A 17,700-nucleotide genomic window follows, 5' to 3' on the forward strand; every position below is an offset into this window, starting at 1 on the left:
GGAAGGTGTTTTTTTCATACTCAATGTGTGAAATATGTTTATGTGAGTGCTCAGAGGGCTAGGTGTTGCAGGTGCAGCTTAATGTTACATTAAGTGGCAAGGTAGTTCTGTTATTAGCTGCTTTTTGCTACACTCAACTAATGCAAGAGAGGTGGCTTTGCAGACACAGATCAAAATGCTGGTGAAGAGCATGCGCTGTAGAACATGCACTATCTTCACCTACTAAAAGTTTGAATGTCATAAAAACGTCATTGAAATAAAAAATAGATTTAATTTGGCTTTAAAAATATATAGTAAAAGTAGAAAAGCAGGTTCTGCCTGATACTTTTCTCTGGTATTAAACTTGGTTTGGTCTTGTTGAAAGTCTCCAAAAATGTGTTGGCAACTGTAGTGTTCTGAACTATATACGTGTAATTTTGTGTTGACTTGAGTCTAAGTCGTCTCAAAACTAAGGCAATCTACTCTGCTTTATTCAAAAAAAAAAAAAGACAAAAACATGGAAAAGTAATTTAGCTGCCGCCATCTATGCATTCCCCAGCACCCCACAGTATGTTTGGGGCGTTTGGTAGTATTTTATAGCCCAAGATGAGGCGTCGTGAGCTGGAAGGCCTGTGGAGTGGATATGGGCTGGGAGGGCTTTGGGGACGTGAAGCCACCTGAGGTGGTAGCAGAGCTTGCGTGGGACAGCGGGGGTCAGTCCCGCCGGGGGCCGTCCCATCCCTAGTGGCGTCTGGGAGCAGTCCCTGGAGCGGCTCCAAAACTCAGCCCTCGCTTGGGCCTCAGGAAGGGCGTTGGGAGCAGCGCAGACAGCGCTGCCCGTCTCTCCGCGTAGCCGATTGCACCTACGTCAGAGGTGCACGTTACCCAAGGAGGTTGGTGCCCGGTCATGGGCACACCATGGGAAATTGCTGTGCCCCGTTTGTTCTGTAAGTCTGGCCCCAGAAGGACACCCAAAGGAGGTGGGGAGCTCTCCTTCTTTTAAGGTCTAGCACTGTCGCTTGCCCCTCAGCAAGCAAATACATTGCTCACCGAAAAGCTTTCTGGTGATTGTAAGGGATCCTTTGGTGAATCTGCATATATGCTGTGAAGTTTCTTTCTTCGCTCTTAAGGCATATTTCACTGAGAAATTATAATTAACTTATATAAGTTCATGTGGAGAGCATCTTGTACTTGTTTAGTTCTCCAGTGTGATTGTTAATGATCTGCTTACCACACAGTGACCTTCCTTTTACTTGGTTAACAGCCTTGTATGGAGCTTTTAGAGAATACTCCCTTTTCCCTAGAAAGCAGGCAAGAATATAGTTTAAATAATACCTTGTTTATTTTGGCTCTCTTTAAATTGCATTCATTGTCATACATGTGGGTTTTTGGTATTTTTGTTTGTTTTTTTGATGGACTTCTCATGTCTCTCCTTGAATGTTATTTTGTAGTTAATTTCCTCATAAAAGTATGGAGGAAGCGTACTAATCTTCTGAAATCTTACAGTAATACTTTCAGATATTGCTCTAGAGGATGAACCGTTTCCTCCAGCTAAAAATACCGAGACAGCATTGCTTCAGCTTGCTTTGGAAGGCTTAAATGTATCTGCAATTATATAAGTTTCAGTTACGTGATATTTCATGGGCATCCATTTAAACATACAACTATTATTTTTAGTTGAAATATAGACTATATAAAGACTTAAAAGATGTGGGATCAAGGTGGACAACCTTGGCAGCAATGGCCTTTGAACCAACAGCAGTGGATGCAGTCATTTCAGCACCAGCAAGATCCAAGTAAGTCCTGAAAGCTTTGCAGCTTTAATTTTATCTGTTATAATCTCAATTTTAGAATATTCATTACCGATCATTACTGATAATTGCTTTATTATGTCTGCTTTCAAAATAATAGGTTTATGATGCTTTTCAGAACAACTTAAAAAATGGAATCCATACCTAGAGTTCTGACAATTTTAATACTTAATATGCAAAATAGACCTCTAACTGAGTTGCCTGGATAACCTATCAGCATTACATCGGTCATACAGACATGCATTTATGCCTCATGTTCTTTTACAGAATCTATACCCTTTTCAGTTCTTAGTCAAGCTAAATTATAACAAACCTTCATTTGGGAAAATCTGCCTTGTCGTTCAGTGCCCGTGTGGCAGGATTTTTGATGCAGGCGTACACATAGAACCCCTCTACCCACACTCTGGGGCAATTGATACAATATTTGTTTCAGGTTACAGTAGTGATGATCATGACATAGTTATTCAAAAAAATAGGTGGAGGGAGGTATGTAAACTAAAGCAGAATGAACAGATTGACTGGTTTTGCATTGTTATCTGTTGCTCAGATTTTTGTATAATCAACATTTTTTGGTTTGATAATGAGCGATAGACATCATCCTGTTGTTAGATGACAGTGCAATTTATTTACTACTGGTAGGAATAATGGTACATAAGACAGGTGGAGAGAACTGTAACATTAAATAGCATCGCAAAAAAGAGATGTTTTACAAAGAACATACACTGCAAAATGTTTTCTAGCTGTGCATCTTTCCTGAGGTTGAATCTTCATTAATGAAAAATGTAAAGGTGTGTTTCATTCTGACATAATTAGTATAGTTTAGAGGAGGAAAAAAAATAAAAAAAGTACTGCTACCATGCAATGCTAATGTGAACCTAAAATAATCTGCCTTATGGTGCTTCAAATATGCATGGAGAAACTCTACTTCAGCAAGTATGTGCATTTTCATATTTGCAACCAGTTTGTTTTATTGTGCACGGTGAATAAGTAACCATTGTGCTGGTGATACTTGCTGAAGGTAAATATTGCCTGTCCCTCTCGAGCAATTAGGCACGTAACTGAGAAGCAATGTCACACCTTCAAAATGCCAACACTAACCTTTTATGTTTCTCTGATTATTTTAGGCCAGATAGACTGGGCTGCATTAGCTCAAGCATGGATTGCTCAGCGGGAAGCCTCAGGGCAACAGAATGTAGTGGAGCAACAGGGAATGATGCCAAATGGACAGGATATTTCGGGAATAGAATCTGGTCCAAACAACCATAATAATTTTCAGGGGGATTCCAACTTCAACAGAATGTGGCAGCCAGGTTTGTCTTCCTTCCCATTCTTTTTTTTTTTTTTTTTCTCCCCATAATTAAATGTTCTTTTTGTCAGGCTTATTTTGGGTTTGTGGATGTCCTGACCCTGTGATTTCAATATACAATATTAGCAGTAGGATCAGCTAATTAATCAAGTATTAGACTGCTACTCTTCAGTCAGTGTCTTGCAAAGTTTGGGTAAGAGTAGAGATACAAAGGTCTTATGACACAACTCACTAACCTCTATATAAATAAAAACCCTGTTTTATACTAGTGCTTATGCAATAGAGTTGTTCTACTCCTGAATACTGTAGAATCATAAAGTGTGAATTGCAGTTATATATTTATTTCCCAAAATCTGTTCTTGCATCTTGCATGTCAGTGGTTATCCCAAAGCACTGGGACTGCAGCGCTGAAGGCTGGTGCTCCAGAATTATGGAACATCTATTGCTCTCTTCTATAGCCAAATATCTACTTCTGGCATGATTTTGACATATAGAAAATGTTCAAAATATAGCTGGCAGATGCTGGTTTGAGTTTTCTTAGAAGTTTGAAGAAGGAGATGTGTGAAGGTCTGTGTATAAAGTGTAATTTTAAGACATTGAGCATATAGTGAGAGGTTAATATTTGCCTTTTTTGTCTTGCATATCTAATTGTCATACATAATTTTTCATTTATAAGTTGAAGCTGATTGAAAGCTGTGTTAAAATTGATTGCTTTCAGTTCTTTGCAATTGTCTCAACTTTAGTTTCTTTCTTCATAAATTAACACTGATATCAGGTGTGTGTTAAAATGGATATTTTCCACCAAGAATTTGTATTCTTAAAATTTTTCAGTGTGGTATGATGTGATTTGAAGCTTGTGAGGAATGTAGGTTGTCAGTCTGCCTGCGTGCCTTCCATAGGCACAGTAAAATCATGTCTCCTGCTGCTTCTGGTAATGAGCGAAGTGGTAAAACCTCCAATTCTCATTGTAGCTCCTTAGGTCTGCCTGAGTGCAGTACTTGATAAAGGTTAGTCTGTCCTTGTTAGTTCCTAAAAATTGGTGTAGTCATCAGGTTTCATTTAAATTTAACATCGCTGTCCTGGGCTGTAAGTTTTTGTGGCCATATGTAAGAGTTTATACTTCACTATGTAGTAATATAGAGAGCATATTCTAGCTGTGTTTCTGTATTATAAGCAGAAGTTTGCACAGTAGTATTTTGTCTGTATTGAACAGCTGTGTTCTTTGTATGGTCCTGCAGTGCTGAGTCCTTCATCCCATCCTGCTTCATTTATGAGTTGAAAGAGAATAAAATCTGTGAAAGAGAATAAAATCTAGTGTTAGTTTGACAAATAATCACGGGATGGTAGAAATGGAGAAGATGTTTTGCTAATGAGGGTGTTATGAGCTCAAGCTCCCCCAGAAAGTGGAGAGCAGGAAAGTGTCCACTCAGAATTAGATTAGAGAGCCAAAACATGTGATACCCTATTACTGTTTTTGGGTGTGTTGTTTGAGGAATGGGTTGTTTCCTGAGTCTTTTGGGATACTCTGGTAAAGACCCTGCTGATGCAGAGCCAACCCAGCTTCCCCTAATTTAGACAACTTCACTCTTAGTTATAAAAGTAACCACAACAGTCAAACTACATCATATTAGCCAAAATATTCCTTCACATACTCACGCTATTTCTAGAAAACGTCATCTTCATATTCCTTCCCGCTTTCTCAGTCTGCGTTGGATTCAAACGGTCCTGTGCACACTGGTGACAGCAGAGGATAACGGCAGTGTGAAAACCAACGGTGTAGAGCCAGCAAACAGTTCCCTTTGAAGGGTGCTGGGTTCCAGAAGTGCAGGCAGTGCCTGTCCTGTGCAGCTTGGAAGCTTCCAGTCAGAGTGAAGGGAACCAGGCATTTAAACACTGTCAAATATTAAAACATGTATTTATAAGCAGGAACTACTGTAGAACTTTCCCAAAGGATAAAACCTACTGTCCCGGGAGGTATTGGCTCTGGAAAAAAATGGAATAATCGGCTAGACGTGACTTTACAGGATGACTTTGAGAGTAAAAGGAGTGATAATCTTGGATCCTACAAATAAGGGGGCTACCAAGTAGATACAATATGTGATGCCTTGTTAGTAGTTACAGTAGTGCTGATGCTGCCTATCACACAGGAATGAGGCAGCTCATTGATTTCAAATTTGAATAGCACAGAAGTAGAGAAAGAGGGACAGTGCTTTAAGAGTTGGTAGAATTTAAAAGTGCTGTGATGGACTCAAAATGCACAAATTCAGATTTTTTTTTTTTTTCCTCCAGAACATATGTTCTGGTTCAGCTACAGCAATTTGTCTGTATTTCTCTTATTTGGCCAAGGAAGTTATTAATCAATCCAGTATAATACAGTCTGCAGAGCAATGATTCTTCATAGCTTTACCATCTGTGTTTGAATTGAGAAACGTTGTATCTCATATAAATCTTATTAACTTCACACTGAACTGTATTCTAAATCCTGAACAGAATGGGGAATGCCTCACCAGCCCCCTCATCCACCTCCAGATCAGCAGTGGATGACACCAACCCCAGGACCGATGGAAATTGTTCCTCCATCTGAAGACAGCAACAGTCAGGACAGTGGGGAATTTGCTTCTGACAACAGGCATATATTTAACCAGAACAATCACAACTTTGGGGGACCTCCTGATAACTTTGCAATGGGGCCAGTGAACCAGTTTGACTATCAGGTGAAACATATTTGTTGCTTTAATACTGTAGACGTGCAGAGTCCCTTCCATGGATGTGTTCCGCTAATATCATCTAGCGGCGACTTTCGTTCTTCGGTTCTACAAACAACTACAGAATCTGTTATCTGCTAAGATACAATTTTACAAAATACTTTACAGAAGACGACATTAGAATTTTCAGTTTTACTTTGAGGCCAGATTTTTTTTTCTATGCTAGTAGTGAGAAATGGCTGCTGTGTGCAAGTTCAATGGTTTCAACTATATAACTAACATTATAAAGCTTTGCATGTATAAAAAGAAAAAAAAAAGAGAAAAAGGAAAGTTCAGAAACACATAGTTAAATAGACTAGATAATGTACTGTAGAGGACAGTCCTGTATTTGCAGGAAGATAGACTGGAGGGTCAGTTGATCTTTTCCATATCTATCTACTGTGATTTTTTTTTTGAATAAAAATGGTATTTCTAAAAATCCACATCCAATTTTTCATCATTTTGATATTTAAGTTGTGTAACATAATAAAATTAGAGGTAGTTTTAACACTGATAATAAAAGCGGTCATTATACAACTCTATAAGGGCAGAATGGATCTTTCCCCAGTTTTCAACAGTACATTCAAAGCTCTTGAAATAAATGACAAACTGTTTTTTGGAACATCGGCCTCCTGTTCATAAACAAGTGCAGGGGAAGACTGACAGAGTCGTAGAAATGTGTTTCTATCTTCTGGCCTACTTTTTGCTATTACTAAATATTCATGTTCATCCATATTGTTAGGCAGGAGGTGATCTAATCACTTTCAAATACATTAGCTTATAATACTTTCCTGTGTTTACTAATGGGGGATCAAAACTTAATTTCTCAAAACTCTCTAAATAGTACATAAGATTTGTTCCTCCCACAAGAATACGTGACCTTAAATTGTAGTGCAAGAATGCTTCTGCTATTAGTGACTTAACCTGATAGGGGATAGAATGTAGTAAAGAAATATTTGATGCTACAGCATTCTTCCTCAACACCTCTGTCTTAAATAGTTGCATTAGGCATTTCTGAATACCAAATACAACAAAAGCTAAACCTCAAGATTTGTGACTCTTGGGTTATATAAACCTTACTCAGAACCCAAGAGTCTGTACCAAACTCACATATGCATATATTTATTATTTTAATTGACAATAACGTTTATTTTTACTGATAACATCCATGAATAATTACTCTAAAATGCACAGTGCCACGTTTTTGTGCAATAAAAACTTGACCTTTTAGTTTTTGACCTTAAGTTGTAGATGTAGGGGAACCAGACAAAACCTTTATTTTTGTTTACCTTTCGTTCAGCTGCATGCTCTGATGATAAACTGGCAAGAAATGGGTGGAGTTAGAGAGTCATTATAGGGCCTGATATTTAGCACAGTATGAAAGGAGATCATTTGAAGCCATTTCTGCCTTGTTACCATCCATGTTTATACTCTAAAAATGTTTTTCAAATCTGTAAATTAACTTCTTAAATACTTTTAAAAAATCTGTTTCTTGAGGACCGCAGGATTGGGAGCAGATGGGGAGATCTCAGTAGCCTAAAAATCATGGATTCCTTCTTGCATGGATTACTCTAGACCGACTTGCACACATGCTCATGATGTATATGGTGTTAAATGTGAAGAAAAATAAACTGCATTACTCTTTCAGCATGGGGCTGCCTTTGGTCCACCCCAAGGTGGATTTCATCCTCCTTATTGGCAGCCAGGACCTCCGGGGCCACCAGGGCCACCTGCCCCTCCGACACCTCCCCAGAATCGACGGGAAAGACCCTCGTTCCGAGATCGCCAGCGCTCGCCTATTGCCATGCCGGTGAAGCAGGAGCCTCCGCAGATCGGTACGTGTTAGCTGCAGAAGCAGAAAAGCACTTTTTGGAAAGAGATTTTATTTTAAAAAGAATTTGAAGACTTTGTTTTAATAAAAAGCTTTAAAAAAAAAGAGAAATACCTTGAGGGAGGGAGGGGCCGGCCTCTTTTCAGTGGTGGCCACCGATAGGACTAGAGGAAACAGCCACAGACTGAAGCATCAAAAGTTTCCCAGGAACTTAAGGAAAAATTTCTTAACAGTGAGGGTGACAGAGCCCTGGAACAGGCTGCCCAGAGAGGTTGCGGAGTCTCCTTCTCTGGAGATCTTCCAAACCCGCTTGGACGCAGTCCTGTGCCACGTGCTCTAGGTGACCCTGCTTGAGCAGGGGCTTGGACTAGAGGTACTCTCTAGAGGTCCCTTCCAAACTTAAGGATTCTATGAAAAGAAAAAACTATTATTTTGCACCAGTCTGCAATCTGGTGATTTGTTTGAATGGGGGTGGAGGGCTTGGTATCTTGTTATTTTAATCTTTTTTTTTTCCATCTTACAAAACTGCGAACTTCACTTGTGTAGATGCTGTGAAGCGTAGAACTCTTCCTGCCTGGATTCGTGAGGGCCTGGAAAAGATGGAAAGAGAGAAACAGAAAAAATTGGAAAAAGAGAGGATGGAGCAGCAGCGTTCACAGTTGTCTAAAAAAGAAAAAAAAGAAAGTGAAGAGACTGAAGAAGGGGATGGCCCACGATTACCTCAGAAAAGTAAATTTGTAAGTAGAAAGCCTTTGTTCAGGTTTCTATTTATTGAAAGGTGCTAACTTTTTGATCTCTTCAAAAGAGAGACTGTATTTCGGTTTGCCTCTTACTTAATTTAAGTGCGTGCAACTAATTCTTTGTTAATATTTACTTGATATTTAAAGTTGTTAATGGCTCACAGATAAAATTTTATTGCTTATTCTGTAATAGCAAAGAATGATAAAATTATGCTTGTTTCGGTTTTGTGTTCTGGGAACACGTATGGTCTTTAACGAGGGTGTGAATCCTAAATAAGGACCTGAACAAATTCAGATGTCTGTATTTGCTAAACTGTACCAATTTAAAGAGCTTTGTGTTACATTCACTTTAGCGTTTACCCCATTTGCTTGCAATTCTGACTGTTTGGCAGTGAACTGAGAGTTTACTTATCCTGTGTGGGAAGGGATCTGTGTATCAAAATCATTACTATAAATAGAAATTAATAAGCTTTACATCTTTTTTTTTCCCTGAAATGTTTTTGTAGGACAGTGATGAGGAAGATGAAGAAGCTGAGAACACAGAACGTGTAAGTGTTGAGAAAATCAGCAGGAGTCCATCCCCAGCTCCTCAAGAGGAGCAAAGTGAACCAGAGATGACAGAAGAAGAAAAGGAGTATCAAATGGTATTAATAATCTAGTTCTTCCCAAGTATTTCTATTTGCCTTTTTTTTTCCTCCTTAACAGAATTTAATACATTTTTCTCTGACCGATGCTGTTCATTTCATATGGGTATAGTACACATTTTATAATGTTTTTCCTTTCAATATAGACAAGGACATGAATTATATAACTCATATTTAGCATAGTAGTGGAAGGATAGAGTGACTGTGACCTTTTCTTTGACCCAGATTAATTCTCTTGTTTTGGTTAACTCTGCCAATTTCTGAAAACTTTTAAAGACTAAGTACATCCATCTGAAATCTATGCTTCAACCTCGGTTTCTGTGCAAGGAAGTTTTAAGAAGTGTGTTCTTGCAAGGAAAGGCCAGGAACTTTTCAACTCCTGGACCAGCAAGAGTTTCACTGTGTCTGGGAAACTTTTGGCTCTGCTGTCAGTTATAGCTGTAGAAGGGGGAGTTTCACGCTCGCATGAAAGCAGACATACCTCATTTTAGCAGTGAGAGTTAGTGATTGCTAAAATTCTGGCTTTGATATATCAAGTAGAGCAAAATTGCTGCATTTCATATACAGCTTTTCTGTTTTGTTTTCTGTTTTCCTTTAAGTGATATCTGCAGAAATAAAACATTAAATAAAATGTGTAAAAGAATACTTTCATAGCTATTAAAAAAAATGAAGCTGTGTGGTGGAATATAACTTGAATGACCATTTTAGTTGTGAGTTTTTTTACCTTTAATCGTGTATAAAATTTTCTTCAGATGATGATGACAAAATTGCTGCTGACAGAGATTCTTTTAGATGTCACAAATGAAGAAATTTATTATGTGGCCAAAGATGTGCACCGTAAAGCAACTAAAGGTATGCTTTTTTTTTAAAGAAAAAAGAAGTTTCCTCTGTGCATATTCTATATTTGCATGTCTCTAGAACACTTACCCTCTGTAGCTGTCCCCCAAGAACAAGCCCAGTTTAATGCATCCGACTTTTATGATAGAGTTCAAATCCAGTAATCATGTACTGTTGTCCTGTGCAGTGTATTGTGAGTTACTTCAGTTATTCCATTTCCTTCATATAATTCATTTATTTAGTTAAAATGGTGCCTGTGTGTCAATCGCTTTTGAGTTGTAGCCGTTTCTTAATGCTATCATTTTTATCTCAAGTTCTTAGCTGTTCAGAAGTGAAAAGAGACGAACTTTGAATCCTCAATTAGTAATTCTTCTGCTTTCACTATTAACATGTTACTCTATTTACATAACAAATGTTTTTAAACATAATTGAGTTAACTTTGTAACTATTGAAACTTGAAAATTATGATGTGCAGATGCTGTAACTTGAAAAATGTTTTATGGACATAGACGTGTTTTTTTTTTCTGTTGACTGTTAATTTGCAGTTAAATTCTAAATCTTCGTGGTCAGAAAATCTAGAATTGGTTTTAAATGGATGATGCGTTTTTAATGTTTCTTCTCTCCCCTCCAAGAACAGCAATAGTAGTAGATTTAACAATACCGTAGACTCTCATGACTATGAAATCGTGGCTATTTGTGTTAACATGTTGTTCCTGTTGTTGATGTGATACAAAGCTCCTGCAAAACAGCTGGCACAGTCCAGTGCACTGGCTTCCCTCACTGGACTCGGTAAGTATGTTCCTTATTTTGGAGAGGGCTTAAAGGGGGAGTCTCACTCTTGCCTTGCATTTCTAGAGATTGTATTCTGAAGCTAGATTTTAATTGCCCAGGACTATGGGTCGCTTTCCTGTAACTTTGTCATTACCAGCACCTCTGTTTGTTTCACAGGTGATCCTACTGATATCAGTGGGATGGTTTTTGGAATAAAGGACTAGTCAGTGCGAGTTAGTATATCAGAATCTTGCCCTAAGTTTGAAAAATACGTGAGAACACGAGCTAAACTTACTTTTCAATAAGATGATTGTTCCAGGAGCACACTGCTGTCTCTTAGAGCGAAGAATACAATTTCTATATTTTTCTCCTGTTTTGATCCACCCAAACAACAAAGAAAAGTTTATAGAACAATAATGTTTGAACACAAATTGTTTGTAACTAAAATACGATGTTTGGAATTTCTAGTTTATTGAAAAGCTACATATGTGCAGAAGCTCCCATATGTCAGATTACGAGTTAAAGGCAACACATGAAAAACAACTTGAAATTCCAGCTTGAGACATTACAGCAGAAGATCTTTCCTAACACGCACTTTTTATCATCTAAAAACTTAAGACAACAAAGTGTGAATGATCACTGGTGTGTCTATTACATGGTGTTACAATGAATTAGTTTGAAGGTTCTCATCCCGAGTGTTCAGACGCTTTAAAAGTACTTTAATAAAGATCGTAAGAACTTCAGCCTCAAAGAAAGTAAAGGTTCTCCATGTCAGATGTTTAAATTGACTTTTTTATCAGTTCAGTAGTTATTAATATCTTTGGGGAGAAGAAAGACCATTTCTGTTCCACCTCTGTACCTTTCAAAGTGCAGTATTTTCAGAATAGAAAATCAGACTAGAGAAATTGTTATGGCATTCAGAACTTGTGTTGCCTTGGACTACGGAGACGGCTGAAGTCATTTCAGAGATGTCTTCAGGGAAAAGTCCCGGGCATTTCCCCGCTTTCTCCGTGCGGTTCCTGATAGGAAGGCATTGTTATGATCTCCACACGTTTTTTTGCCCTTCCATACAATGGAAAAAGTGTCGTGATCACAGTGGTTGCCTGACGAAAATAGACAAGCTGTTCCAGGAGGAGTAGAACCAGACACTAAGCACCAATGCAGATATGGGGGCCTTGATCACAGCAGTCAAACAACATGCCAGAATAAAGTGGCTTCTTCAGAGAAGAGAAAGTGAAGGAAGGGCAGTGTTACTCTCCTCTTTGCCCCACAGAAATATTAAGAACAAAACTTAATCTTTCCTCGTGATAGACTGGACTTTATGCACGCAGGTGGACTGGGTGGTTATGGATCAGGAGACAGTGAAGATGAGAGGAGTGACAGAGGCTCTGAATCATCTGATACTGATGAGGAGGAATTACGACACAGAATCAGGCAAAAACAGGAAGCATTTTGGAGAAAGGAGAGAGAACAGCAGCTATTGCTAGAAAAACAGCTAGAAGGTAAATCGCCTGTTTTGTTGCTGTGCTGCTCCGTGGGGGTTCTGGTATTTAGAGAGCGCGTGTTAATCGTTTTGAGTGGAAGAACATTTTGAACCAAAAATATGAAGCCAAATTTAGAAATATTGTTCTTTAGTAAAATATTTTACTTATTTTTACTTACTTTACTTATTTTACTAAAGAAGAAAAGATGTTCAAGCAACTTCATAAATTTTTAGCACATTTTAGTTCTGAAAAGCTGCTTTTGGGTTGCACGCTCTTGTGCAGAATGCCCTTCAGAATGTACATCTGGAGGCTCTCGTTTCTTTGAACTTTCAGTTCAGTGTTGCACTTGTAACTGAGGTGTAACTGAGGCATGTGTCCATATGCTCTGCCTTCATAAATGGATTTTTGGGCCTAATACTGGGGACAGATTATTAAACCCCATCTCTGAAGATTATTGATCTCAAAGAACAATGTGTGATTTACAGTGGTTTACTGCTGCTTTATCCTGCAAGGTAAAGTATTCTGTTGTATCAATACTATAAAGAGGGCTATTGCAGTCAGGCTTGTCCTTGTATAACTGCAGAACAATCTTGATGGACAGATGAATACAATAGTAATAAACCCACATAATACCCAGTGATCTAAATTCCTAATCTGGAGAAGAGAGAAAATGGCAGCATATTTATTTCTTGTTTTAAGATGGATAGTTTCCTTCATTTTGTTCTTATGTTAAACAATTATTAATAGTTTGTAACTATTTGGCATTGGGGCTAATCTAAGTTATCTCTGGATAAAGCCATGAAAGGAATGGTTTCTCTCAATGATCCCTGCAGTAAAAAGTACTGTACAGACAGGATGTAGGACAGCTTTGGATAACAAGTCCTGCAGAGCACGCAGGCAGGTGCAGTCCACGTGGATCTGAGGTTGAGAGATGCTCTTTGGGAAATGCAGCTTCTGCAGAGCAAAGAGGGGGTAGCCTGAAACCCACGAGTGACCCAGAGGAAGGCAGGGAGCACCCGTGTGGCCGGAGGAGGGGAGCAGGGAGGAGAAGGGGAAAACCGGGTGTGCGGGAGGTTGTCAGCAGAGAGTGGGTTCATGTGGGTGAACTAGGAGCGCTCGTGGCCCAGGGTGTTCATAGTCCAGAGCCACTGAAAATGAAATGTTCAGATAGTTCTAAAAGTCTCTGGTTTCTCCACTTTTCCTGAAATGGGGGAACAATCTTTTTAGAATTAAAACAACAACAGCAACAAAAGAAAACTCCAAGAAACAACAATTTGTTTGATAAGTGGTTTTATGGTGACAGTCTAGTAATTGTAAGCGTTCGGAAAGGTACTAGGAAATCTTGTTTTTTTTCCAAAAGTAATGGTGTGGAATTTTTTGACATATTACTTCTAATTACTTCAAAATGTATTTTTCTTTTTTTTCTTTTTCTTTCTTTTTTAGAAGAAAAGCTACAAAATGAAAAAATGTCGAAAGAGATGAATGAATTTATCAGCAAGGAACAAAACAGTAATTTATCATCACAGGAGGGAAAAGAAATTGAAGCAGATATGATTCACGAGAAGAAAAGATCTCCAAATGCAATCTCACTTGACTTAGAAGCAAAAAAAGAGGGTAGAGAAAAGGAGAGGACAGGCAGGAGTAGGTCCAGGAGCTCTAGTAGTGGTAGCAGCAGCAGCAATAGCAGAAGTAGCAGCAGTAGCAGCAGTGTGTCTAGTTCATCATACAGCACCAGCTCAGGTAGTAGTCGCAGTTCCTCACGTTCTTCCTCCCCGAAGAGGAAGAAGAGACATAGTCGCAGTAGGACCCCCTCACATAAGGTTAGGCGCAGCAGAAGCAGGAGCTACTCTCACAGGAACAGGAGAGAGAGAAGTAAAAGTAGGGAAAAAATAAGGGAGAGGAGAAGACCTAGTAGAAATCTGAGCATTGAAAGAGGGGAGAGACGCAGAAATCGAAGTCCTTCCCGGGAGAGGAGTTGGGACAGACGTAGCAGTCGCTCGAGAGACAGACGAATTATCCGAGCCAGCCGCAGCAGGAGTAGGGATAGGCGTAAGAGTGAAGACCAGCGTAGAAGTCCCCCTGGAAATAGGCACAAACATAAAAGTGATGGCAAAGACCAAGAAAGGAAAAAAGAGCAGGGTGGGAATACAGATAAAGACAGGAAAAAGAACCGAGAAAGGGAGAGAGATCAGGAAAAAAGAAAGGACAAGCCAAAAAAAGAAGAGAAAGAAATTAAGGCTGGCAATCATGATGACAGTAGGTTAAAGAGAAAAAGAGACAGTGAAAGAACTTTCTCTCGCAGTGATTCAATAACTGTGAAAATAGTAAGACAGGACTCCAGACAGGACAGCAAAAAAAGTTCTACCAAAGATAGCAAAAAACATTCAGGCTCTGAATCTAGCGCAAGGAGTAGTTCTGAATCCCCAGAAAGCAGTAAAGAAAAGAAGGCCAAGAAATCGAAGCATATTCGATCATGCTCCGTGGAGAAATCTCAAAGGTCTGGTAAGAAGGCAAGCCGCAAACACAAGTCTAAGTCACGATCAAGGTAGTATAATTTTTAAGTATTTTGTCTGACTTTTTTTTTTTTACCTTTTTTTTTTTTTTTGCTATTCGTCTTCATGTGTTCAGCATATGAAAGTTTCGGGTTTTTTTTTAATAAAGTATGGTATTTATTATATTTCTTGTCTTGGGCAAAAGTAACTTTGGAAAGTCTTTTAAAACTATTAATTATTAAGCCTGAAGTGTGTGTGGGCTTGGGGGTCTTTTATTTTTTGCAATTAACTTTCTTCCCTTTCCCTTTATTTTTCAGATCAACAACTCCTCCTCGTCGTAAACGCTGAGGAATGATATGGCACAAGTGCTATGACGTTTAAAAATTCCATGAGTTATAAAAGGCTTGTCTCATTATAGAGGCACATTGTGGCTATGTAGGTGAAACCAGAATCCTTTTTTTTCTTTTTTTTTTATCTGTAAATAGGTGTATTTTTCTCCAAATGCTGCTCAGAATTAAATACCTAATAGGATTTCTTTGTATTACTTTTTTTTTTTTTTTTCGAGAACGGTAGTGCTTAATAAGAATATAAAACATGCCATTCTCTTTCAGCTGTAATGTTCTTAAATTACTCTTGAATGTACTGTGATGTCAATAAAGCTCTTTAGTTCATTTTTGTTAAAAATTCTTGCACCTGAATTTTGTGTTAAGTTGTAGAAAGTACTTTAAAAAAAAAAAAGGGCAGCTTTTTGGTATAACAAATTTTTAAAGTACTTGAAAAAAAAAAGATTTTAACATAAGACACTTGTTGAAGTATGTTATCCATGGACCTGATGAGATTAATCTGCTGGGTGGGGAATGTGGAGAACAAAGAATAGACATCTTATTTTTTTCTTTAAGTATGTGTAATAATTTTTTTAATCTCTTTTTTTTTTCTTTGAATATCAAGTGACATATGCTGTGTGTGTAAAATATGGGTCACTGTAATGCAAGCCTATACTTAAACAGACTGAACAGCCCTTCAGGAGTATGTGCAACTAAATGAAGTGTGACAGTGTTAAGCTCTGGAACTATATTCCTCACCCACTTGTATTTGATGCTCAGAGAAAACTTCTTGGACAGTCAGGGTTATTACAGGAACAAGACTCAGCATTTTAGATGTTTTCTTGAATATATGTATAAAGGGCCCTCAGTACATGTTAGAAAACTGACAATAGATAAACTTTACATTTTGGCACGTGCATCACGTGTAGTCAGCATTGAAACTGATTATTTTTGTTAGTGTTATGAAAATTGTGATTCCTGTTAAGTCAATACATTGGTTAAACAGCAACTTAACCAAAACTTTGATTTTAGTATTACCGTAAAGTGAAAGAAGTCTCTGATTACCTCCTTCTTCAGGAAATAAATCATTGTTAATAACAAGACTGTGAAATAACACTAATAAAAAGAAACAAACAAAGACCAGCCAAAACAACCCTAGGCCAGTGACTGTTACAGAATTTAGATAAAGATTAATGATCTGTGCCTAGAAGATCTGGTGTAATAGCAATCGTGAAAAAGGCAAAAGGCGTAACAGCAAAGTGAGAGGCCTCTTTGAGGGTTATCTCCTAAAAGAAAAAAATATATGCTGGTATCAGCAATATATGATTTTGCAAAGCTTGCCTTTTTGAACAGATTAATTCATTTAACTAAAAGTAGAGTCCAGCTATGTAGCATTTTTGCCGATGTCATTTTTTTCATAAACGAGATGCAGAAATAAGTCTGGTGCTTTGGCAAAGAATCCATGTCTGTGCAATTATTAAGCAAGTTAATGGCTGGGAAATACATGCATGTTTATCAAAACACTTCTACAGCTAAGTAATCATTTAATTCAGTTATAAGTAATATGCCCCCTCCAAATTTGGGAACTTTTTACATGAAGTAGATTAAGCAGTCATACCTGATAGCAAAATAAGGCATAATTTGCAACATGCTACTTTTACTTGCATTAGTATAGATATAAATATTGAGATATCTCAATCAATACACTATTGGTTCCTGGTTAAAGGGAGGATTTTACTGAAGAGTAGGTAGTACAACTGTTCAGATATCATAGAAGGACTTGTTTTTGAGGAAGAAAAACTATTGAGGAATACAGTTTCCATGATGCATTGCATTTGGTTTTCAATTCAGATTTTATCTGTTCAATAATAATAAAAAAAAGATTGTGTATGAAGAGCTTTATATACTCTGCCAACAACTGGAATTTTGTCACTTCCTGTAAAAATTAAAATTATTTTTTGACACAAATGCACTTATATGGTTAGTGACTGTATGCCAATAAAAAGAGCATACAACCGCTGTATGTAACTGTTTCAGAAATCGTACTAAGCGCACCAGTAATTATCAGTACGTTGGGATTGTGTCAGCTTCACGTTCATATTATACACGTCATCATGTTCTGGTAATTCCGTTCTTCAGTGCTTTTCAAATGTAAAGGCTAAAATAACATCCAGTCTTGATGCCATATATTTTAAGTGATCTTAAATTGAGGCATATGCAAATATATACAAAGATGGTAATCGTAGAAAAGTCTAAATTCGGTTGTCATTATTTTAGATTTTAAAATAAGAATATTTTAAGAATACTCTTGCAGCCTAGGAGAGAAAGACATGCGGTGAGCAAGACATACACCTAAACGTTACGCAGTGACTCTGGGGGAATTGCCTTGAAAGTCTTTTTTAATATATAAATAAAGAGATGCTGTGGAACCAAGTGGAAAACAGTTTGCATGCAAGTATTGCTTGGGCCATAAATACAACAGAAACTGTAAGTATCCAAAGGTACACAGTATATAAATCTAAGACCAGGAACAGGCTGCTACAGGGATAAGCCAGGCAGTGGCAGTTAAATAAGACAGTCTTAACCATAAAGACTGAGCAACACCAGACTTTCTGAAATATGGCCTAGTAACAATTCCTGGCTTGGAAAATAAATTGCTCTCATTTGGGTCTTTGAGGGACGTTCTTTGGGAGCTTAAGAGAAAGAGTCTAGGCTGTTGCCAGTGGGCATGTAACTTG

General features: G+C 38.0%; 1 protein-coding gene across 1 annotated transcript; it reads left to right on the forward strand.

Moving 5' to 3' along the window:
- Positions 1-1,514: 1,514 nt before the first annotated feature.
- Positions 1,515-16,078, forward strand: PNISR (PNN interacting serine and arginine rich protein). The gene is made up of 11 exons (XM_010213702.2): positions 1,515-1,775; positions 2,915-3,100; positions 5,587-5,810; positions 7,489-7,675; positions 8,218-8,408; positions 8,918-9,055; positions 9,808-9,907; positions 10,628-10,681; positions 11,995-12,165; positions 13,591-14,692; positions 14,957-16,078. Exons 1-11 carry the CDS (start codon positions 1,688-1,690, stop codon positions 14,985-14,987), a joined length of 2,472 nt encoding a protein of 823 aa, XP_010212004.2. The 5' UTR covers positions 1,515-1,687; the 3' UTR covers positions 14,988-16,078.
- The last annotated feature ends 1,622 nt before the right edge of the window (positions 16,079-17,700 follow it).

Source organism: Tinamus guttatus, unplaced genomic scaffold (assembly GCF_059628265.1).
Source record: "Tinamus guttatus ecotype Peru unplaced genomic scaffold, ASM5962826v1 Tinamus_guttatus_pri_ptg000036l, whole genome shotgun sequence".
NCBI lineage: Eukaryota > Metazoa > Chordata > Aves > Tinamiformes > Tinamidae > Tinamus > Tinamus guttatus.

What these genes read in the sequence shown, in the direction of transcription:
- PNISR (XM_010213702.2), top strand. Translation starts at nt 1,688, where the DNA reads ATGTGGGATCAAGGTGGACAACCTTGGCAGCAATGGCCTTTGAACCAA. An exon ending in GGCTTCCCTCACTGGACTCG is followed by an intron (nt 10,682 to 11,994) that starts GTAAGTATGTTC and finishes TTATGCACGCAG; the next exon opens with GTGGACTGGGTGGTTATGGA. An exon ending in GCTAGAAAAACAGCTAGAAG is followed by an intron (nt 12,166 to 13,590) that starts GTAAATCGCCTG and finishes TTTCTTTTTTAG; the next exon opens with AAGAAAAGCTACAAAATGAA.